At 43.2% G+C, this 25,028-nt stretch overlaps 1 protein-coding gene across 1 annotated transcript in view; it reads left to right on the top strand.

The window, feature by feature from the left end:
• Positions 1–3,461: 3,461 nt before the first annotated feature.
• FBXW8 (F-box and WD repeat domain containing 8) overlaps positions 3,462–25,028 on the top strand; it is a 101,839-nt gene continuing 80,272 nt past the window's right edge. Inside the window, exons 1-2 of the mRNA XM_006204787.4 lie at positions 3,462–3,870; positions 16,946–17,050. Coding sequence (XP_006204849.1) covers positions 3,550–3,870; positions 16,946–17,050 — 426 coding nt within the window. The 5' untranslated portion in view covers positions 3,462–3,549. The remainder of the gene's footprint in view (positions 3,871–16,945; positions 17,051–25,028) is intronic.

Raw genomic sequence — 25,028 nt, forward strand, 5'->3', positions numbered from 1 at the left:
CACGGCAAATAAAAGGGACCCACGGCCAGAACCTGTTCCTTCGCTGGGGGAGAGTAACACTTTCAGGGGGAGGGGCTTTAGAACCAGGCTGGGGAGATGAAAGGGGCGGGGGCTTCAATAAAAGCAGGAGGGGACTGAGGCGAGAGAAAGAGATATGAGGAGCGGTGTCCATATGGGACAACCTCCTTTTGAATGATGAAGTCTGTAACTGGCAGCTGACACTGAATCCCGTCTGTGCAGCATTTAAAAAAATAGAATTATTGATGGGAGAATTCTCAAGAACGAGCAAATTGTTTCTTGTTGCAGACAGTTTTTCTTTAAGACCAAAGTTGTTCCGCCACCCGAGGAATTTTATACTTTGCTGATTATGAAGACATAAAACAGCAACAAAGGGCAATAATGCCTGTATTGGCGAATACATCAGGGTCATGTTGATGTTCGAAATGGCTGCTTGTATCATTGTGATATTTTTGTTCATGTTTCTGAACAGTCTACTCTGAAATCACAATCACTTCCTTCTGTTAGTCTCATATTAGTCTCCTGGTGTTCTTGACACCTTAGTGATCCCAAGTGAGGTGTGGTTCTTCAGTCCTGCCCAAGAGAGCTAAGGAGGTATCTTAATGTTAAATGGAAGGGAGTTTTGTCCTATATCATGGATTGATCAAGAATGAACTACTGTTGGGTTTGAAGGCTACTGAATGCCATTTATGCCTTTAATAAAAATCTTCATTCTTTAAAAATCAGAATTCGTAGCTAGTCATTGAAAATTGGGATGTTGATTTTTTAGAAGATCTGGACTGAGATCCAACAGCTGGGTGGGACAGAGTTTTGGTTTCCCTCTCTAGATGGGCATCCATACTCCATTTGCCACAGTCCACACCTGGCCCACTTGCCTCATTTTTGTTTCTTGGAGTCACCCGTAGGCATTTGAGTCTGTGGTCGTTGCAGGCATTCTGCGGTAGGTGGAACAAGGCTCCCAAAGAGATCCAGGTCCTAATCCCTGAAACCTGTGGCTATTACCTTAGATGGCAAAAAGGGTTTGGTGATGTGAGTAAATTAAGGATCTTGAGATGGGGAGAGAAGCCTGGATAATCCAGGTGGGCCTTATGTAATCACAAGTACCCTTCTAAAAGGGAGGCAGAGGGAGACCAGAACACAGAGATAGAAAGCAGCGTGATGACTGAAGGAAGACGTGCTGCCGCTGGCTTTGAAGATGGAGGAAGACACCACAAGCCCCAAGGAACCAAGGAGTACATGTTCTAGAAGCTGGAAAAGGCAAGAAAACAGACTCTCCTCTCAGGGAATCATGGCCTTGCCAGCACCTTGATTTCAGCCCAGTGCAATGGAATTTGGACTTCTGGCTTCTAGAACTGTAAGAGAATAATTATGTGTTGTCTTAAGCCACTTAATGTATTACAGCAGCCCTGGGAAATTGACAACCCCTCTTACCTTGTACATGGTTTAACTTGTCTTTAATGGAAGATGAGCCAGTGGATAAATGTTCCTTTCAAGCTCTTATTTCTTGGGAGGACAATCTTCAAGTCACCTTAGAAGGTCCCAGTTGGATTGAGTGTGAGCTGCCCACAGCAGGACCAACTCAAGAAGGCTCTTTGGTAGCTGTCCTTCTTTCCCTGTTTTACTCTTTTCTGTTCCCCATGCCTGTTCTCTGGAATTACTTCCTGAAATAACTAGCTACCTGCAAGCCCAGGTCTCAGGCTCTGCTTTCTGGGGGAACCCAGGGTAGGACAATTTTGTAGAATACAATTTTCTACAATACTGTAGAAAATTAGAATATACGGATAAAGAACACTAAATCACCCATATCCCTTCCCTCTCTAGCTATCTCTTCTGGTAAGATTTCAGTGTACATTCTTTTTAATGTATGCACTTTTTAAAAGAGATACTACTGGGATCATGCCATGATGTATGGTTATGTATCCTGACTTTGTCTTATTGTGAATCTTTTCATAGGATTAAATTTTCTTCTCCAATGTAACTTGATGGCCACACAGTTTTTTCATTTATTCATTCATTATTTGTAGAGCAGCTATTATGTGCCAGATACTATTCTGAGCACTGAAGGCACAGCAATTAATAAATAGATCAGGTCTCTGCCCTCCTGAAGCTGACAATCCAGTTAAGATCTTTCTTACATTCTAATGCCCTATTAACAACTATTTAGATTGTTTCTGATTTTCAGTACTATAACCAATGCTTCAGTGAACATCCTAGAAGGTATTCTTTGAATTCCTCAAATTTCTTCTCTTGGATAAATTCCTAGAAGTGGAATTGCTGGGAGAAAGAGGATGTGAGTAAATGAGGGTGCTGGGAATCCCACCTAGATCTGTCTGACTCTGGGGCCCAGGCTGTTAATAACCATGCTGGTAACATCACTGAATTGGAAAACAAATACACAGTAATGAGAGGTGCAGCCAAATGGTTCCTAGCTGGTTTAGGTGTGTGGGCTCTATGATTTTGATAATTAATAGGTCAGGTATGGAGTAAGAAAGAGGGTTAGAATCCTGGGAATTACCAGCTGTATGATTTGTGGTTCAGTTTCATCTGTGAAGTTCTCAATAATTCTCACTCTACAGGTTGTTAGTAAGTACATATTTATTGAGCCCCTACTAATCACTGGCCTCCAAGCCAAGAACTGTCAGTCCAGGAGGGGAGGCAGATGCTAGCCATCACACAAGTAGAAAATTACAAATTGTGTTCTGTTCTATAAGTATGCGATGCTGTTAAGAGTGAATTAAGAGGGAGGCCTGATTTGGGGGAGGGGTTTAGAAAAAGTGATTTACAGCTGAGATACAAAAGATGTGGAGGAGTTAACCAGGTCCAGCTGGGAAGAAAAGTTCCCTGAGGAAGGAACCGCAGGTACAAAGCATTTATAAGTTGGTATGGGATTGTGTGCCTCTTTTCAATCTCACAGCCCTCACACTTGTAGTTCCTTCTGGAAAGAGCTGATCTTCCCATGGTTGGTTTCTCTCATTTAGCTTTTAGTTCACATGACATCTCAGGTGGTCGATTTCTTTGACCATCCTTCTAAAATTAAGCCTACCATCCCCACCCCTTGCCTTGTTTAATTACCTTACTTTGTCTTACTGATCCAAATGTTCGTAGTCATTTGAATGTCTCCTCCTTTCCACCCCATCACTTGAATGCAAATCCCGAGGGGAGGGGTTATCTTTTTTGTGGCTGCAGAGTTAAATGCTGAATTCTCAGCGCCAGGAACCTAGTAGTTGCTCGATGCATGTTTGTTGAATAAAGAAACAGGGCTTGGCTAACAGTCTGCCCTTGGCAAAAGCCACAAACCGGAGAGATGAGAAGCTGGGCGCAAGGTCAGTACACAGACCCGGGCCTGGAATGCCGCGAGCCACCGGCGCCCGGGTCCGCTCGAGGGGCGCGCCGGGGGCGGGGCCCGCCCACCCGGAACCCGAGCGCGCCGGCGGCGGCTGTTTCCGGCGGCGGCGGACACTTCCCGCGGAGGGACTGTTCCGTGGCACCCGGCGGGGCCGAGGGGGACGCCGCGGGCCGGGAGCGGCGGCGATGGACGACCACAGTCTGGACGAGTTCCGCCGGCGCTGGCAGGAGGAGCTGGCGCAGGCCCAGGCGCTGAGGAAGCGGCGGCGGCCCGAGGCTGCCGAGCGGCGGCCACGGCGGCCCGAGGTGCCCCCCATGCGCGGCGAGCAGCAGGCCTCGGGGTACCTGGCGCTGGCCCAGGGACTTCTGGAGGGCGCGGGGCGGCCCCCAGCGGCGCGGGCGACCCGGGCTGAGAGGCAGGAGGCGGCGAGCCGTTCCCGCTCCCCTCCGGCCCGCGAGGCTGCCGGGGGCGGGGAGCAGTTGGTGGACCAACTCATACGGGACCTGGTGAGTGGCTGTCGCCTCCCACCGAGGCCCGGGCTGGTCCCTGCCCTGGTACAAACCCCCTAATGAGTTGGAAAATAACTGTGTGCCACCAGTGTGGGGGATGGGGAAATGAATAGCGGTACACACACCTATGTTTGCGTGTGCATGGAGTATTCCTGGAAGCTGTGGTTCCCAACTGGGGCGATTTTATTCCCCGGTTTGGCAGCGTGTGCAGACATTTTTGGATGCCACAACTGAGGCTAGGGGTGGTTGCTGTTAGCATATAGTGGGTGGAGGCCAGGGATGCTCAGAACATTCTACAGTGCAATGGATGGCACCCACAAAAAATGATGTGGCCCAAAATGTCAGTAAGTATGAGACTGAGAAATCCTGCTCTAGAAGAGTTCGTAAACTTTTAACAAGATTGCCTTTGGGGAGGAGGACCCACGACGTGGATAGGAAGGAATTTTAACTCTTCTCTATGTACTATTTGCACAATTTGAGCTTTTCTAACTGTGCGTGTGTTAAACTAAAGCAGAGAAAAAGAAGAATCTTTTGGTAAGAACCTTCATGCTAATGATAGTGCCCATTTTGTGGGGCATGAAGCCTTTCCAGAATCTGGAGGAAGCTGGGGACTCCCCCCGACCCCGCAAAAAAAAAAAAAAAGAGCCCCCTTCCCAAAGTTGGCACAATCAAGATCACCTGAAACACATTCATGGTTAAGAGTTGGAACAAGGCAACAGGTTTTAATGGCTTAATTTAAATTGTTCTCAAGGGCAGCTTCTAGTTCTTCCCAGTTGGGAGTAATTCTGTAATTGCCAAGCTGTTTCCAGAAATAGTGGCTTATTTAGTGTAATATGTAGTTATATTCGAATAACATTACTAGCTATGAGTTTTCATCAAATTTCTGGTTCTGTGCTCTGCCTATCTCTAAGGTTAGAAAACCTTTTTTCTTGGGTGTATGTGTATTATAAACATTCATTTAAGGTGATAATTCTTACATGAAAATTTCATTTTGGCATCATGCCTACTTCTGTAAGAAGTGGGTCATACTGAAGAAGTCTGACAGATACAAAAATAAATGTTTTTCAGTGCCCTGGGAAGGTGGCTTATCACCTGATAAATTGCTCAGGCCAGTCCAGATCTATGCAGAAGTTAATCCCATAGAAGTAGATATTTAGGCTGAGGCTAAGTCAACTCATGGGAGTAGAGAGAAACAGGAACGTGAATTACCAGGACAAAGGCACATTTGGGGCCTCACAGCTGAAATCCTCTCCTCTGAATGTGGCATTGGCTTCAGGAGTCACAACAATCCTGGGAGGCAGGTATTGTTAGTCTCCTTTCACAAAGGAGGAAACACAGGTTTTCTGCGATTTGCCCAGGGTTCCCCAGCTGACAAGTTCTTGGGATTGAATTTGGATCCAGGTCTTTTGAACTTTACATTTCACCAGGTAGGATCTCCCTAAACTTGACTTGTTGTGAGAATCTCCTTAGGCCTTATTGAAATACAGGTTCTGGCCCCTCCCAGACCTGCTGCATCAGTTTCCAGAGGAGGGGCCCAGAAACCTGGTGATTGGGATGATCCGGTAAGTTTGAGACACTGTTCTCAGCTGTAAAGCTTCTTTTGGTTTGAGGTCTTGATTCTCAAGGCTTTCCAGTCCTAGTGCTGCTGAGGCATAGGCATTGATACCAAAAATAGAGGAGCCCTAAATAAGGTGTCCTAAAAAGGGAAGAGGCCTGCCTACTGGAGTCTCTAGGAAACTTCAGAATGTGCATGATATGTAGTTAGAAAAGCTGTCCTGGGAGTATATGCCCATGATCCTTTCCGCTTCTTTTGGAATCACCACACTAGGTTCTGCTAGGCTCTCAACTACGGTGAGCGTTATCCATCCTTTGGGGCACCACTAGAGGTGTTAGTTTTTTTTCTTTTTGTACTTAGCGATCATCACTATAAATAAAGTAATGGCAGTTCACTGTGTGCTTACTTGTTGTCTCATTGGTATTGTCTTAAATAAGGGTTTAGAGACATCTTTGGTTCGCCAATGACCCTCATCAGTGACAATTATTAGTCCCATTTGGCAAATGAGGATTAGGAGAATAGTTGATTTAAGGGGCAGTAAACCCACCCAGTACCTTCAGTCTGAGAAATGATGGTATCCTTTATAGAAAAGGCTTGGATTCATATGTCACAGTGGCAAGAAGTGCAAGTGAGTGACGTAGGCTCAGTGTTGCTCATTCCATCCTTTTTTCCTAGTTCATCAGGTGCTGTCTCTTCCAGACTCCAGCTGTACTTTTGTAATGATTTGTTTCATAATGGCTACTGTTCTTTTTGTCACAAAAAATAGTGAACATAATGGCATAGAAATTGTCTTCATGACGTCCCTAAAGAATACTTAAACTATTTTTGTTAAAGCACAGCCCTCCTCTTGGTCTTGTTTTCCCACTGTTTAAAATTAAACTCTGTATTGTGTACAGATTGTAAATGTATATCTTGATGAATTTCCAAGTGTGTACATATATGTGTAAATAGCATCTAGGTTCCAGAACAGCATTACTAGCTTGTCAGAACAGCTGCATGTGCCCTTCCACCCAAAAGGTAACCACAGTGATTGACTTCTGACACTTTATTTTAATTTTGTCTGAGTTTGAACTAAATAAGTAGAATCATACAGCATGTACTTTTCTGTGTCTGGGTTCCTATGCATAGCGTTATGTATGAGATTTATTCTCTGAATGTGTCACACATCTTATTAATTCTGTTGACGGACATTATTGGTAACTAGTTTGTTAATAGCCGGTTTGGGGCTGTCAGGAGTGGTGCTGCTGTGAACACTTTCTACATCTTTTGGAACGTGTACACTTTTTTCTTGGGTATTTGCTTAGGAGTGGAATTGCTGGGTTCCAAGTTATGTGTATGTTTGGCCTAAGTAAATAATGACAGTTTTTCAAAGTGGTTGTACTGTTCTTTTCATTTTTCATAGTAACTGGAGTATGTACAATACAGTATTTCACTTTCTTCTTTGCCATAAATATACCACTACCCAACTGAGGTGACCCTAGCATGGATGAAATGATAGTGACAAATTGGGAAATGTATGCTATGGCTGGACTAATAGTGCAAGCCTCTGCCCAGGTCAGCTGGTGTGGTCGTGTAGGAGTGTGGTCTTAGTGTTGCAGAATCTTTAGGTTTGTTTTTCTTTCCCAAATTGGGATTGCATATTTTTATGTAGACTCTATCAGTTTTTGCTGCACAGAGAACACTACAAAATTTTGGCTTAAGACGATCAACATTTATTTGGGTCCCCATCTTGCAGGGTGGCAGTTTGGGCTGGGCACGGATGGGCTCATTTACATGTCTGAGGTTAACTCCTCTCAGCTAGGGAGCTCTGCTTCTAGGAGTTAGCTGGCTGTTGGCTGTGTGTGTGTGTGTGTGTGTGTGTGTGTGTGTGTGTCTGGGTTATGTGTCTCTCATTATCCAGCAGGTTAGCCCTGGGTGGGCCTTACCAGAGTTATGGGAGCAGCAAGAGGGTAAGTCCCAGTCCCCAAGTGCTTTTGAAGTCTGCCTGGGTCATGTTTGTTATTGTCATTGACCAAAGCAAGTCATGAGGCGACGCCCAGAATCAGAGATACCCAAATGCTTGCATACAGAGAGGCGTGAATGAATTAGGGGTCTGGTTAATACAGCAATCTATCACAAAAATTCCCTCCACTTTTAATTGTTGTTAAATAATAGAAAGCAATACCATTTTAGGCACTAACACTGCAGGTTAAACGACACCTCTCCGTGGGCTAGATCTGCCTTGGGTCATGAGTTTCTGATTTTTGCTAATATGCCTTCCCAAGAATCCTTTGCTCTGTGGGTGACTCTTGGTAACGAGTCATTTGACACTCCCCAGAAACCCTGACAGACTCATCTAATTGACATGAAAGGGAAATAAAAAGCTGGTACCACCTCCTAACATCTCCTTCCCCCGCCTTTCTCCCCAGCCTTTGGTGCAGCCTGTGGTGGTTTCGGTGCAGTCTTCAGTATCATCACTAGAGCTAACTAGGAAGTTAGCAGTCAAGGGTTACGTTGCCTTTCGGTGGGTATGTGAACAGCACTGCCTGTGGTGCATGTGGCCGGTACGAGCCAGACCTTGATGGACAAGCCTAGCTGAAATGGAAACTTAAATGACTCCTTCAGCCTTGTCCTGTGAAACTTTTAGTAATAGTGCTTTGAAACCATCTGTTCAGGTGGTGAGTTAGGAACACCTAAGTTGTCTTCTTGGTATATAGTGAAATTAGTGAAAAAAATGATACACCCCTGGATGGAATTTGAGAGGCAGTAGACACTTTTTCCCCCCTTTCTCAGTAAACTCAGGCTTCTCAGTGGAGCCACTTGAGTATAATTGCAAGCATGCTGCTTCTTCACTGTGGTGGTTGTGAAGTCCAGTTGCTTGGTCCCGTTTCTATTTAGGTGACATATCAGGACTCTGGGCTGCAAACAGTAAGCACCAAACTCAAATGGGTTTAACAAACCCACACTGGATTATGCTGATTCACTTAACTGAAAATTCCAGGTAGTGGTCTTTGTTCTGGGTGCTTTTATAATGTAAGTAGAAATTTCTCCATCTCTTTTATCCTCACCACACCCGGGTTTTACTGACATATAATTGACACAGGACACTGTATAAGATTAATGAATACAACACAGTGACTTGACATATGTATATATTGCAGAATGATTACCGCAGTGGTTTACTTATCATCCATTACTTCACATGGTTCCAAAAATTTTTTTTTTCCTTGTGGAAATCCCTCTATCTCTTGGTCCTGCTTTCCTTTTGCTGGCTTTATTCATAGACAGGTGCTCCCCAATTTGGGATGGAATGGTTACCAGCAACTCCAGTCTTACATTCTTTCACCTTAACAGCTCAGGGGAAAGAGAGCCTCTGTTTTGTGCAGCAAAAGTCATAATTTAAGTTCCTGTTGGTCTAGACTGGGTCATGTGTCCATCCTTGAACCAGTTGCTGACTCAGAATGGCCAGGCTTGTATCCATTGCCCATTCCTGAAGATAAGAGTAGGGTCAGCCACACCTAAACCATGTTGACTAAGAGTGGGGTGGTTTCCTAAAGGAAAAGAAGAGGAGATGTTGGGCAGAGACAACAGATGCCCACTTTAGGTGGGTAAATGATGAAGCCCTAACTGTAGGAGTGCAGGTGTTTTCTGTTCATCCAGTACATACTCACTGTTCAGCTGGGTATGGGAGAATCAGCAGTAAACAGAATGGACACCGTCTCTGACCTCAGAAGCCTGCAGCCCTGGTTCTTTTAACTAAAAGGGTGACATAAATGGAGCAGGATGGCCCTGGTTACATATCCAGGCACTGGAATCAGACAGATCCGAGTTCAGATTTGGGCTCTGCTGCTGACTAGTTGTTTGACCTTGGGCAGGTTAATGCACCCTGCTGTACTTATCAAAGGAGGGCAGTGCTAGTGTCGTCTTGCGTAGAGGCGATGAAAGAAGGCATGGGACATTCTTAGCGCCAAGCCTGGCTTACTTACGTAGCCAATAAATTAAAGCTGGTGCTATGATTATCGTTTGCATTGCAGAAGACTTCACTATACTGCCTCACTTCCTCTGTGCTAAGACTTAGCACTGAGAAGCCCTGTGTTTTCCTCCCCTCTTAGACTGGAATTCCCGGAGGGCAGGGTGTGTTGTCTTCCTCTTGTACCCCCACCTATGGTGTTCAGTGCTGTAGTGGCCCCGCCTGCATGTGTGGAGTTGAAATAACGTGGGCAGAAGTGCTGCTTCCCGCAGCAGCCTAATAAAGAGGCTCTCTGGTGGTTAAATCCCCTGTGAATATTCACAGTGTGAAGATTTGGGTTTTCAGGCCTGATGAAAGTTTTAATACTGCTGACCAATATTTATTGCTCACTGTGTCAATATTTAATTTGTCTGACAGAGCCTGCATCTGTGTTGTCAACAAGACCAATTTGATGATTTAACTTTCCTCTGTTTTTAAGTTAGGAACAAGTAGGGAAACTAACACAAAATGAGAAGGCGGCTGAGTCAAATGTGATCTCATGCGTTGGCTTACCTGGAGTGACTACCCTTCCTCTTTCAGTCCTTGGCCTTCCTTTTGAGGCTTAACTTGATTCTTGTTGCGATGGTGACTCTCCCCAGACCCCTCCAGCCCAAGGTTCTCTTCCTTCTCCCTCCCCACAACTAAAACATTCTCTTGTCAGTGCTATTCATTTTTTCCTCTTATGAATAGCAGCTGTCTACTTGGTCATGCTTAAAATGGTCTCTGTGTACACAACTTGTAACTTAGATCAGGTCTTTGATGGAAGGTTCTGCTGCTGGAAGAAGCTCAGGCTTCATTCATTCCACAAATACTCATTAAAGTAGCTTCTTGGTACCAGGCCCTCTTCTAGGCGCCGAGGCTACAAGCAGTGAACAAGACAGAAAAATCCATACTCTTATAAAGCTCACATTCTAAGCCAGAGGGAGATAGTCAAGAACAAGTAATAGGTAATAGACGCTCTGGAGAAGAATAAGGCAGGTTGAAGGGGTAGAGTGTGTGTGTGTTGGGGAGCGGCTATAATCTTAAACAGTGCTCTCCAAGAAGGCCTTCCTGGGCAGGGCACACCTGTGGAAGAAGGTGAGGGAGCAAGCATGCAGGGATTTGGGGGAGGGCATTCTAGGCAGAGAACGGCACATGTGAAGGTTCTGTGGCGGCCAGGGCCAGCTGGCCTCATGGGCCTGTGTGACTTCTGTGATCATGCAGGGCTCCAGGCTCAGAAGCTCCCTTACTTGGTTTAATGCTCTGTTGTTTCCATTTTTAAACTCTTACTATTAACAAAGGGGGCTCCACCTTTTAATTTTATACTGGGCTTGATAAGTTATATACCTGAGCCTGATGGTACAAATGTGCTTAGAGTGTTTGAGACCCTTGATGTGAAACTTTCCACAAATATAGCCACAGGCACCCCTCTGGGACCTGAAGCTTTTGACAAAGGAGTCGCTCCCCCCACCACAACACACACACACCCCCGACTTCTCTCCTTTCTGGAGAGAAGAGCTCTGATCCCAGTTTAGACTAAAATAGGGCTTTGAACTCAGTGGTCCAGGCTCTTCTGCCTCACTAGCTTCTCCCATTGCCCAGCTTCCTGGGATTGCCACAGCTCTTGCTACCCCAGTCTTTTAGATTGCTGTTTTGTGTCCTTTGCCAGAGCACTCAGGGGAATCATACCAGTAGGTGGTGAATGAGAATGGTTCTTGAAGTTGGAAAGCCCATTAAAAAAAAAAAAGAAAGAAAAAAATCCTATGAACGTTTAATGTGCATCTACTGTGTGCAGTGCAGTGTACCTCTTAGATATTGCAGAGTTATTAGTTCAGTTCTGTCATCCATGTGTGCTCTCGACAAAAATGTATGGAATACCTTTTGCTCTTTCTTATAGTGAGGCAGGGGGATTAGGTTAAATGTTAAAAGATAAATTGACTTTTTGTGGACTGCTTGGGAGCTTAACCACTCTTCATAGCACTGTTGCTTTGGAGACATGATTTCCAAGTTCTAAATAGCAGCCCTACTAATGAACTTGAGAATACCTTGGGGGACTATCTACTGCCTTTTGTAGACTCCAATTTTTATTCCATTTTACGTGAGGATGACTTATCTCTGTAAAAGATTTTAGCTCGTTGAGTGTTGACATCATTTCTTACCCATTTGCTAACAGCACCTCCCCTACCCCCAGCACCTGGAATGGCTCTGAATTCAGATAGTGTTTTGAACATAAAACACCTTATTTTTAAAATGTATTGCTTTTCTATATGAAAATATCATTTCAAAAATATTGAGGAAATTCAGAAGACTAGAAGGACAAAAACCTCTCATAATGTTAACTACTCACTACATTGAGGTGGACTTATGTCGGTTTTTTTTCCCCCTTTATATAAATAAGAACTTGTGTTTCAATACACATTTGGGAATGTAAATGAATGCCTGTTTATCTTGACAGTGTTTCAGACCTTTTTTCGCCCTGATCATCCAATTTTACTTTTCTTAAAGACAGTGCAGGTTGAACTGGAATTCATCCATTCCTTCTGACTGAGATTGTGAGAGTCTTACTGTTGAGTGGTATGTGGGAAGTTGAGATAAATTTCTGTAGAAAACTATCTCCTTTCAGCTGCAGATTTAGCAGAAATGTTGTTGTATATCTATCTTTTGAACTCGAGGTGATTTTCTCAGTTTCTTTAAACACCATCTAGAGAGATCTTTCGTGTTCTGTTTGCCCTGGAGATGTACATTGGGAACAAATCTCAAGTCAGTTTCTTCACTTTTTACTGATTTGGCTCTTAGTAATTATCCCTTCTTCTACTAAACAAGAGAAGACAGATTAAATTTCTAACAGTAAGGCAAAAACCAATCCATTTACAGAATTAGTCTTACATTAGCGCGTAAGAGTACAAATCAGCCTCCCTGGGGATGGATCTATTTGCAATTTCTCTTAGCATTTTTGGAGTAAGTCCAGTAGACTTTGGGAAAATCTGGTATTCACTGACTTTGAATTAACAAAGTAACATGACCCTTTTGTGGTGGTTTTCTTTTCTTTCTTTTTTTTTTTTGGCTTAGTTGGGAAAGGATTGATTTTTTTTTTTCTAATATCTGTCTGTAATTTAGGGTTGTGGTTCTCAACTTTTGGTTTGCATGAGGATCCCTGAGGAAGAGATGCTTGAGCCCCACCCCTGGGAATTTGGGGCAGTAGGTCTGAGTGAGACCCTGGGCATTTGGTTTAAAACAGACACACGCACACACAACTCTGCAGATGATTTTGACGTATAATACAGGACAAGAATCACTAATAGTGGGTAGAGAATCAATATCTGAACCATTAAAAAAAAAAAACCAGGTTGTATGTTGTCAGAAGATGTTTTTGCTTAAATTTGAAGGAATGTTAATACTTTAAATTTATTGGTTTTCTGTAGCATAAATTTGGCCATTCTAAATTATTCTCTAAACATTGTAGTCATACTGACATTTTTATAGTGTGACCAAGTTTCCCTGTAATATTTCCAGTGTCTTTAATCTCTTTTCTTTCTTCTTGGAATATCTTAGTTTCTGAAATGCCAACTTGTCCGTTTCCTTGTTTAAGTCAGTGAAGATACAGAGTTGGTTAATGTAGCCCATGACTTTTTAGGTGGCTGTATGCTTCAAAATAGCTTGGATGGAAGTCTGATAGCACCTTTCAGATGGCAAGATGTTGCTCTGCACACTAGTAGCAAGTAGAATTTTTTTTAACTTACATTTATGAACGGTGGGAAGTACCAGAGGAGAGTGCTAAGACCTTGCTGCTACTGTTAAGGTATATGTGGTTACTGGGCTGTGGCCTCTGTCCAGGATGTGGCTCCTTATCCTTGTCAAATCATGCATGCTGAGAAAGGAATTGCAATTTCAACCACATGATCAAACGTGCTCACAACCTTGTCTTCTGTAAGGTATTTCCCAAGTGATATGTTACTAATAATAACAAAGTGAAGTTTATGAATGATTTACTTAACCTTGAAGCTAGTCTGGGTGTTTTGTTCTCTGGTATAATAACATCACTCTAACTTACGTGCGTTCCATTTTTGCCTCCTGAGTGGAAAGGAAAGTAGGTTACCTAGACTAATGTCTGGAGTGGTGTGTGAGAACCTTTGGGAATGTGCTGAACAGAGGACTATCACGGATCATGTCTGTTGCTTTGGAAATAAAGGGTGGATTTTGCGTGATACAGACTCTGAGGTGGAGATTTGCTCGAAGGTCGTTTCGTGGCTTGGCCTCTCTGAGGGGTCCCAAATTGAGGCCTTCATACCCAGCTATGGAGCAGTCATTGGATGCACACTGCTCTTGAGGAGGGGGTGTTACCTGGGATGAGGTAGCTTGTTTGGCCAAGGGCAGTGCCTGGGCAGGACTCCACCTGAGCCAATGGCAGGCAGCGTTCTGGGCATCTGGGGAGTAAGTGTCATAGACCCACAGGGGGATCTGAGTGACCCATCACAGCATCCACTCCAAGAGCCAATGATAGACTGTCTTGCCAAAAAGATTCTAAGTGTGCAGCATGAAACTTCAGCATGTGGTCTCCTGACCTTGTGGGCCTACATATTCCTTAAAATGTGGCGATATGGACCTTTCTTTAGTATATTTTTCTTTTTTTCCCTCTGCCATTCCCAACCAGTGGTGGTAACAGGGAAGGTCACTTACATAAGAGTCTGGGGCTTGATCTGTTTGAAATTGACCATCTTTCTGGAGTTTAGGTGTCATTCTAAGAGCATAGTGATAAAAAAAAAAGTTTGGCTTTGTCATGTTGGTGTTTATACAATTATAATTCAGTGCTTTGAGGCAGTTGTTGCCCTCTAGAACTTATAAGTGACCAAGAACCATCACAAGTGGCACATTAACAGTGAAACCAGCATGGCATCTCTTGATTGTCCATTGGTGTGGGAGTGCCTGGTCATTCACACCATGGTGGCTGCTGCCTTTTCATCCACTGTGCACTATGGCGGATCCTTCTTTAGTTATTACTGTGGTAAAACCTTTTAAAATTGATGGTTCTTTTTTGAAAGCCCTGTTGGAAAAGACCTTGTTGTATGGCCACTTTCAATGTTCAGACTCCTGAGGGACAGGCTTTGCTGTCCCATCCCCTTTCCACTGTTTTCAACTGTCATCTGCCTGTTGTATGACAAGGGGAGACAACTTTCTGTGTAAACAGCAAGCTGGTGTGGGGGGTAACATGGAATTTGGACTTAATCAACAAATAGTTGTTGAAGGAAAAAAGGGGGGTACCTGGAATGCCGCTCAAGGAAAGAAAGCAGTAATATTAACTCAGTTAATTGCATGCTTAGCCTGGTACTTGTGCCAAGTCCTTTCCATGTATTTCATTTTATTCTTATAATTGCGCTGTGAATAAGTATGTTAATATCTGTTTTACAGATGAGGAAGCTGAGGCTCAGATGTGTTTAGCCTGGTCTCGTGGCTAGTCCGATGGCAGAACCAGGATGATTAGTGTGAGCCTGTGCTGCACCCAGAGATCGTGGGGGTCAGGATCAGGGAGGATGGCAGCAGTCTGGAGTGTGCCAGGGGAGAGGCGTTATTTTCTAGGATAAGAATAGAGAATTGGCCAACTGTATAAGCAAAAGGGAGAAGGCTCCTGCCACTGAAAGTGTGACTTTTCTGCACGAGCAAAACTAAAAACATGATTTCTCACACTTCATCATAGTGTAGTAGTGTCGTGTCCAGAAGCCAGTTTACAGTGAGTCCCAAAGGGACCAACTGAAGGAAGTAATGCCTGGTGCATCTCTAACAGTTGGGGGAAAAAGTTAAATATGAGTTCACTTTGCGTGAGTGCAGACTTTTCTTTGCCTTTATTCTGCTTGTATGAGAACAAGGAACAGTTTTCTCTTGTTTCTTTACCGAGTGGTAAGGTAGACTTCACCTCACTGTAGTCCAGTAATCCAAGAGATGGCAGAAGGAAGTCCAGGGCTGTGAATGATGGTGTCGGACTGTGTACAGCTCTCCTCCACTCCCCGGGGGGTTATGATAAGGAGTCTTAAGTTGTATCTGGGTGGAGAGAGAAAGTAAGGCCTCTTTTTTTTTTGATAAGTAAAGCCAATTAGCTGTGGGTGGGGACCTAGCCTGACATTAGACCAACAACTTTCCATTATTTTTTTAGGCAAGGACGCCTTTGTCTTCCAATTACACTTGCAGATTTTTTTCCTGTTGTTTTCTGTACAGCCAACATTTCTGTCCTGATTTAACATTCTGTTCCTTCTTTACCCACAGAGAACTGTCAACTCTTCCTCTTTTTCCCTCTAGAGATCCTTTTTTGGCCTTCAGGCTTAGTCTTGCACTGTCTTTACAGTTGAATACGTTTCCTCCTTATGCCCTGGATAATCTTTTAACTCTGAGACTCCTAGATGAATGGAAACATGATCCCAGAAGAATCTTTACCCTGAATCTTGGTAGGGTCTAAGTCAGTGCTCACAGTCCCTTAAAAATGCTGAGGCTCTTTTCATGCAGCCTTGTAATACACAACTGTTGTATCTGGGTGGTAAATTAATAATTTGCTTGCAACCAGTAAGTCACTGATGCCAGCCAAAGCTTATTAAAAATGAATTTTATTAAGCAAGTTCTGTTGGGACAAAAAGCACTGCTTTCCTCAGCTTTACAGAAACACACACCGAAGTGAGCTTTGGCAGGTGGGTTCGGGAACAAGCCATGGGATACATATGCACACTTGGCCTTTTTTTCTTTCACACTCATATTTCTTTGTGCTACGAGGATCGTCATGACAGCCTTATCTCTCAAATAAAGCCTGTTACCTCATCCCTAATTGCTTATCCAAAGGCAGGCAAGCTCTAATTTCTCTGCATTAGTAAATGACACCGAAGAAGAACAGCTTTGTTTGCACTGGCTCACTCAGGTTCACCAGCGTACGCCCCCAAGTGCATTAGGAAACATTGTGCTTCGCCTGTGGCCAGGGGGAGGTGTGCTCACCTTACTCAAGAGCAGCACTTTATTTACTTTTTGCTCATGTTCACAGCCCTATTCCCCTCTTCCTGATGAAAACACTTGAGTGACCTAGGTCAGCATTGCACCGCTGTGGGTACTCACTCCCCTTCAATTTAGGGGGTAGTGGCAGTTGTCCAGGGAGGACCAGTGGCCTCCCTGATTTTAAGGCTCAGTTTCTTGGCCACCTGCCACTCACCTTTCCCTCGATGCCAAGAGGCTTTCCACAAACCTTTGCAGTGATGCTGGCAGCATACCCCAGGTTGTGAGATGGCACCCTTGCTTCTCCTTTCTGAAGCATTACAGGAATGGTCTTGTGGATTTTATAAGTGAACGTGAGGTGGGTAGGCTGGTGGGGGTTGGAGAATTGAGAGTGGCCATCAGGTTCTGAATGAGTTCTGTGCCCGTGCTCCACAGAGCAGTGAGCATGCTCGGATCCCCCTGGGAATCAGCATTGTCCCTCCTGTCACCCCTTAAGAATGTTGTTGGTAATTTAAAGAGCCTGTACATATGACCATTTTCATATCTCAGGATTGTACGCTTATTTCTTTTCTTTTCTTTCTCCTCAGAATGAAATGGATGACGTGCCCTTCTTTGATATCCAGCTGCCTTACGAGTTGGCAATCAATATATTTCAGTATCTGGACAGGAAGGAGCTAGGAAGGTGTGCGCAGGTAAGCTGTCGTAAACGGATGGTCAGGATTCGCCTACACGCGTAGTTCAAGTAGGAAGCGCCTCCATGACAGAAATGTACTTCGCAGAATGACAGATAGAGAAGTAGTGAGTTGGGTAGCAGCTTTACTTGAAGGAAAGTCGCCTTGAACTGAAACACTGTGTTCCGCATCATCACGTGGTATTTATCTTCTTGTGACCGTGGCCCAAGAGTCATATTCTCCCTGCAGTCTGAGTCTCCCTGCCATGGCTGACCTGCGGCTACATGCTTGAGGCTGACAACTCTGTGCTCGGCCTTTACTGAGCTAGCCAGAGCTGTTAATGTCCTCGCCGTTTTTAATGCAAAGATGTGAGGTCTCGGTTAAATTAAGCTAGTCATTAGGTTGGGAGCTGAGGGTCAGCCTGGGGACAAAATAGTGAAGTCATGTTTCAGACGTATCATCCAGGTTACCCTTTAAACACTGGAATCCCACTCAGGTTCGAGGCATCTGAGAACTGAGACCCTCCCCCACTGACGGAACCATGGACCAGTGTCACCCGTCTTGTGCCTGCTCTGGGGCACACGCCACTGGAGTGGAACGCTGGGAGAGCTGACCTAGGCCATACTTCACTGTGTGCACGAATCACGGGGAATCTTGATAAAATGCAAATTCAGATTCAAGAGATCTGGGATGGGGCCTGATAGCCTGCATTACTACCAGCTGATGCCAGTGTTGCTTTGGCTTTGCTTTGAGAGGCAAGTCCTTATGCCATTAAAATTGGTCTTTTATTCTCTACTTTTTGATGAAGAGTATTTAATTTCTCATAAGTTAAATGTGTATATGATTGCTGACCATTTGGCTTTTCGTGGACAGCTGTGTTCCCCCGAAGACACTGGAGTATCCATTGCCCATAAGCACCAAATAATTAATTTGTTCAGTAGTTACCATTTCCCATCCATGGATTCTAGAATGCATTTGACACAAGTTTCTGTGCCTTTAGGAAAAAGGGTTTAGTGTAATTAAGTGGTAGGAGAACTATACGCCAAAAATCCAAAGCACCATCATGAATGTGAATTAAAACCATTAAGGCAGTTTGAGAGTGGTGAAAACTGTAACCAAACTTAGACTCTAGAGCTTGCTAACTCTATGGCAGTTCAGTGAAATCATACAAAATACAGGACAGTTTAGAGAGTTTCTGGTTTTACTCTATTTCCCTATTGTGGTTCCCTGTTTCCCTATTTTGAAGCATTTTGCTTAAGCAAAATTATTTTTCTACTTAAATAAGAATCTGTAAAAGCTTTCAGTGTTGTTGACTGCTACAGTATCACCAAAGGGGGGAGGGTGTTGGCAGACATTTTTTGATGCAGAGTGTGGAAATCTTTAGGAAATGATGGAAGAAATTATTCAAAGGCCAGAATTCACAAGATAAAAATGTTTGAAGTGTAAACCATGCTCGCATGATTGCATTAAGTAAGAGTACCTATATTGTCTTCTTCTTTCCCTTGAAAATTGGATTTGTTACATTCTAACTTTACATGTTGGCCCTGTTCCCAAGAGTTGAAAACAAGGGTGTAGCTAAATGAGTCCAGCTCCTGGATTTCAGCCTGATGCTGCTAGCTGAAGTCTTGGAACAGGGTCTAATAGCTAGCTTTCCACAAAGTCAGCATTAGATGATAAAATCTTCATTCCTGATAGGGAGCTGCTGTTTAAGGAATCATTTCTTTAACATTGCTTTTTGCTCTCCTGCTTTATAGAGGGCCATGTGGCTTTCACATCTGCTGCTGGTTTTCTGGTCCAAAGAGTTTATCAGTGAAAGATAGGATCTGGTGGAAGAAGAGATCCCCCTTTTGGTACAATGGGGCTGCATTCCAGGGTGGATTGGTTATGCTGGTGAGATTATTCTGCAGGTGTGAACAGTCTAATTTGCAACACAGTAGTTCAATTGTCCACCAGAATTCTTCCCTCCTGGGCCAGTTGGATTTGGGTTTTTGTTGTTGTTGTTGTTAAACTAAATTTGTAGAGCACACTTATAAGAATAGAAAATATCCTTAAAGAGAACCCCTGAGGTGGTTCTGATCCTCAAAGCCAGGATTTTTTCATAGAGCTTTTGCAGGAAATTGACAATGGATGTCCAGTCATTTGTAGAATTGGCTTTGTTTTTCCAAGCATTAAAATGAAACCGCAGAGTAATAAAAATAAGTATCATTTTCATTTGTTTCTCACGGTGTTTTTATTTTTGAAACAGGGAAAAGAGCCTTCTGTTGACTGAAACGTCCTGCTGCTTTATGATTTTATTTTATAGGGGGTTTGCTCTCTCTGTCTCATTCTTTGTCTCTCTTTTAATTCTAGTTGCCTTGGGTGGGATGTCAGTGAAATTGGTTGGACCAGTTATGTGGAATTGGCACCATGAACTATCTGTGTGCCCTTGGAGAAAACCTGTTTGCTTAGATCTTTATGCCAAATTGGTAACTGACTTAACAGTAAGGAGCCCTGATTGGGGAGGACTTCTGAGCTTTCATTATGCCACAAACTATGCTGGAGAACTAATTTGGCTCTGACTTTGTCTCCTTTCTGCATCCCCTCTTTTTCTGTTTTGTTAGGGTTTATGCTTCAAAACTGAAGTGCTACTATGTTAGCTTGTGATTGTTATGTACTCTGGATGCTGATCTCTCTAGCTCCTTGGTACCCGAAGCTGCCTCTCGAGGGATTTGGTACCTCTGTGGGAGTTTCATGCTGAAATGTCTCTGTGGTTTTTAGTAAGCAGTTATGCATGGGGCAGTTCACTGAGCAGTTTATCATTTGGATGTTTGTAACTTTATGTTCATTTTTGTGCGTATGCCTATAGGATTTCCTGGCACTTTAAAGGATAATGTTTTGAAATGGATAACAATGACAAAATTGTTGATTTCAAAATTGCAAAATTGTTTGGTTTTTATGAGAAAAGTAAGTGCGCTGTTATATTTACAACATGAGTAATTCTAAGGAGTAAAGGTTTTTAAGTATTCACCAATGTTCATTGAAAAAACTTTAAAAATAATTATAAATTCCCAGCAAGCTGTTTAAAAAAAATAGTACAGAGAAGTTCTAAGCACTCTTCTCTGTTTCCTCTGTTGGTAATGCCTTGCAGAACTATAGAACAGTATCAAAACCAGGAATTGACATTTATAAAGTCCATGGAACTTATTCAGGTTTTACCAGTTTAATATGCACTTACTTGTGTGTGGAAATTTGTGTGACCACACAGTCAAGATACAGAACTTCCATCACAAGAATCTTTCCTGCTACCCTTTTATAGCCACACCCTTCTCCGTTGCTGACTTCTGACAGCTGCTAATTTGTTCTCCGTCTCATAACTCTATAATTTTGTTTTTTAATTTTCATCCTTAACATATATTTTAGTTATATGTACTTCCTAATGTGTAATTTTAGAAATTCAGCTGCATAAACAACAAGGCCATGTTTTTCAAGTAAAAGGTAGAAAAATGTGCTTAAAGAATGTAATAAAGAAAAAGAGGTAGATGGAGAGGTTAAAAACTTAAGATTTATGATAAAATTGGCACGCAAGAAGGAGGTGTTACCAAAATAAATAAGTAATTCTGGAACAAAAACCCAGTCTATTAGATTATGATATTTCAAGTTTTCAGGGAAAATGTGATCTTATGATCTTCCCAGATGTCCAAATAGGAGAAACTAAAATCTGAGTTTTTCTAGCTAAAGATCTTAATGACGTCTTTAAAAGTCGAGAATCCAGAGCCAAGTGTAACTGGGTTAATTCGCATAGCAGAAATGATTCTGAGGACCTGTAGTCGCTGGTGGGGTTCCCTTAGTTCTTAACTTCTGCCTTTGTCCCCAGACTACTCTCAGGGCATGCCTGAGACCCAAGGACCCACAGGAGTTTTCTTTTAATTCACCCGGTTGCAATGGGTGCCTCCTCTGAAAAGGGTTAGGGAAAAGCAAAGCAACTCCAGAAGAAAAGACGGGGAGCTGGATGAAACCAGAATGGCAGAGTAGTGCTAACCCCTTGGACAGAGTGGTGAGGACTTGGGAGTTTTTTATACTGTTTGCTTTACTTTTGTGTGGTTAAAATTTTCCATATTAAATTTTTTTAATATATTTTTATTGAGGTACAGTCAGTTTACAATGTTGTGTCAATTTCTGGTGTACAGCACCATGCTTCAGTCACATGGGAACATACATTCGTTCTCATATTCTTCTTCACCATAGGTTACTACAAGATACTGAATATGGTTCCCTGTGCTATACAATATAAACCTGCTGTTTACCTATTTTATATATATTAGTTAGTACATATTAAAATTTAAAAGAGAAAAAAATTAGAAAAGCCAGAGATTGTATTTGAATAAGAAAGTCAGAGCCTCCCGAGGGCAGCATGTGCCAGGAGTTGACCTTTGAAAATAAAAGCAATCTGGTTTTTTTTTTTAAACATTGAACTTAGAAACAGTTGGACTTACTCTTCTCATGCAGTTATTTACAGAGGGCCTACTGTGTGCCGTGTGCCATTCTAGACAGTGAATACAGCAGGGAGCAAAACATAAAAACCCCTGCCTTACAGAAAGCTTTACATCATATGCAGTAAATACATTGTTAAATATAGAACGTGTCAAATGAAGATAAGTGCTGTGCTGAAAAAAAAGACAGCAGAGATGATGTTGGGGTTGCCCTTTTAAGTGGCCAGGGATTGCCTCATAGAGAAGGTGACCTTTGATGAGAGGCCTGAAGGAGGGAAGAAGGAAGCTGTGCAAGTCTCGGGCAGCGGCGAATAGCAAGTGCCAGGGCCGTGAAGTGAGCGCACCTGCTGTGTTTGAGGAACAGCAGGAAGGTCACAGTGGCTGATTGTGATAGCCGAGTAATGGCCTCCCCAAAGATGTTGCTGTCCTGATCCTCAGAACCTGTGACTGTGTTACCTGTTATGGTAAAAGGACGTTTGCAGATGTAAGTTGAGGATCTTGAGACAGGGTGATTATCTTGGATTATCCAGGTGGATTCAGAATAATTACAAAGCTCCTTAGAGGGTGGTAGGAGGTCAGAGAGGAGAGGAGATGCTAGATTGCCAGCTTTGGAAATGGAGGAAGAGGCCACAAGCCACGGAATCTACATGGCCTCTCAAAGCTGGAACAGGAAAGGAAGCAGATTGTCCTCTGAAGCCTCCAGAAGGAATGCAGCCCTGTCACCAACACCTTGATGTTAGACTTCTGGTTTCCAGAGCTGTAAGAGAATAATTGTGTATTATTTTAAGCTGTAAGTTTGTGATAAGTTAGAGTATTGGGAGAAAACTAATAAAGGGGTGTAGTGAGCAGGTAGGGATAAGAGACGGAGAGATGGTCCAAATTCGGAAGGCACTTAATCTGTTAACAGAAACTGAACTTTTATCCTGAATGAGGTGGGAAACCATTGAAGTGTTTTAAGCAGATGAGTGACACGGTCTGACTTAGGTTTTAAAAGGGATCACTTTGGGGAGGAGGTTATAGCTCAGTGGTAGAACGCATGCTTAGCATGCATGAGGTCCTGGGTTCAATCCCCAGTACCTCCTCTAAAAATGAATACATTGATAAACTTAATTGCCTCCTCCCTCAAAAACAACAACAATGACAAAAAAGGACACTTTGGGTGCTGTGTGAAGAATAGACCCTCAGGGGTCAAGGACAGCAGCAAGGAGACCAGTTAGCAGGGTGCCAGGAGCACACAGTGGTTTGGACTAGACTGTGCTGGTAGAAGTGGGCAGAGTCAGGATTGCTGATGGATTGGGTGTGGGGAGAGAAAGAAGAGTCAGCAGGACCCTAGGGTGTTTGACCTGAGCAACCAGATGGATGAGACTGCTGTTACTGACGAGAGGAAACAGTGGGATGAGCAAGTCTGGGAGAGATTAGTAGTTGGAGGTGAGGCTGGAGATGAGATCTGAGTTGAATTGAGGGCTGAAAAGGTACATTTGGAAGCTCTCAGCACATGGATGGTATTTAAAGCCAGGAAACTGAACGAGATCAGCAGGGAAGCAAGTGTAGATGAAGGAGGGAATTCAGGGATTGAACCCTGGCACAGCACAGTGATTAGAGGCCAAGGAGATGAGGAGACTGAGAAAGGGAGACCTGTGAGACGGGAAGAAAACCCAGACTACAGAGTCCCCTGAATCAAGGAATTGAAGTCTTCAAGGAGGTGAAGGTGATCACAGGTGGTAAGTGCTGCTGTCAGTCAGGTAAGAGGACTGAGAAATGGCTATTGGATTTACCAGTTGGAGGCAAGTGGCGTGGTGGGGACAAAAGTGAGGGAGGCCCAGAGCAAATGAGAAGGAAGGAAATTGAGATAATGAGTCTACATACAGCTGTCTGTACACAGTGTGTCCCCTCCAAGTAGATATGGTGTATCAGTTCTGGACTAGAACAATGACACTTATTCCCCTGTTGTGGGCCTCACTGGTAACCCTAATCCAAGCAGAGTTAATAAAGCTAGTTTTTGAGCCAAGGGCTCTTTTTTTTTTTTTTTTAAATGCTGCAATTCATAGTGGTGCTATAAAGCAAAATGCTGGAGACACTTTTATGAGCAAATTCTTGCAGCTGAGGCTCACTCAGTGGGGCTTTAACTGGGCAGGGCCCTTTCAATCCTGGTGTGTGAAAGAAAGACCATTAGGCCTTTGGAAAATTCAGGCTTATAAACCTTCTAGATTTAATGTAACTTAAGAAATCAAAATAATTAGATTTCCTTTTGGTGAGACTCTTTAAAATTTACTTGTGAACGTTTAACTAGGTCTTTTTCTTGTGTGTGTGTGTTTTTTTTCTTCAGGATTAAAAGAAATTCTTAGAACCTGTCATTTTTGTTCTCCTTTAAAAGAAGCGTTAAAAGGCAACCCTTCCTTTATAGTTTACTAAAGAAATTGTTGGCACATTTCTGTGTTTAATACTGAATTGTAGGTATGATCCTGATCCCTTTTTGGAAATAATTCTCACCTCTAACTTTTATAAATCCCTCAAAGAGCTTTATTGTTTGTTACCCAAGATTTAAACTTTATCCCAAATATTGTCTACAGAAGAAGCCCTTGGTTTAGGGGTTGGCAGTTAGCACTGGGGAGGGCGCATTGAAACATCAGCTTTTTGTTCTCAGGTTTTCATCCCATAACCCTGTTGTACAAATTTCAGATTGTGCTATTTAAAATGACTTGGCATTTTCTTTGAAGCTGATATAAAAATGTTTTCAGCTTCTAGGGTTTTTAAGGTCTGACGTATTTGAGACCTCTTAAAGTCCCCGAAAAGTTTATCTGTTTTAAAGTACCTGAAATTTGTAGTTTAGTTCTCATGAAGACTCATCTAGAATATTTAATTGGGATTTTCTGATTTGTAATCACTGAGCATTGAATTTCGATTCTCTTGAAACACCAATGCTTCACTGGCTCCATCTAACGAAGTGCAGCCTTGTAGCTAATTTTGGGATTACAGGATTGAAAAGATAGCCCCCGTTTAGGGTCAGACCTGTGATCCAACCTGACTGCAAGGGCAGAGACCAAAACTTCTCCCTTTAGCTCCCTGAGCCATGGGGAGGCAGCCCCCCATCTGAGCACATCCATGGGATGTTGCTCATCTGCCGAGGATATCGGGTTGGCAGGTTAAGGTGGAAAGTGGATGAGAATGACTGGCCCTAGTGCCCAGCCTGCAGTTAGTGCCCAGCACACACCTTAAATCGACTGACTGGTAATAACCCATATCACTGTTGTGTGAGGTGTCTTCTGGAGGGCACTCGGCTTTTGAGACACTTCTTGCAAGAAGCAGGAGCCAAGACAGGTTTGAGAAATGCAGCTTCTTATATCTCCTTCTTAGAGATAGGCAACACAGATTAGCCTATTTAAAGCTCAGACGTTCTGCAGTGAAGAGTCTTGCTTAGTTTAGTTTAAACCAGTGTTCTATGAACTCATGTGACCATGGAATCCTTTTTTAAAGTAACTTATTAACGCCCTGAGGAACTGCTGTTCTACTGAACGTGCTTAGGGAAGTGC

Source organism: Vicugna pacos, chromosome 32 (assembly GCF_048564905.1).
Source record: "Vicugna pacos chromosome 32, VicPac4, whole genome shotgun sequence".
Classification (NCBI taxonomy): Eukaryota; Metazoa; Chordata; class Mammalia; order Artiodactyla; family Camelidae; genus Vicugna; species Vicugna pacos.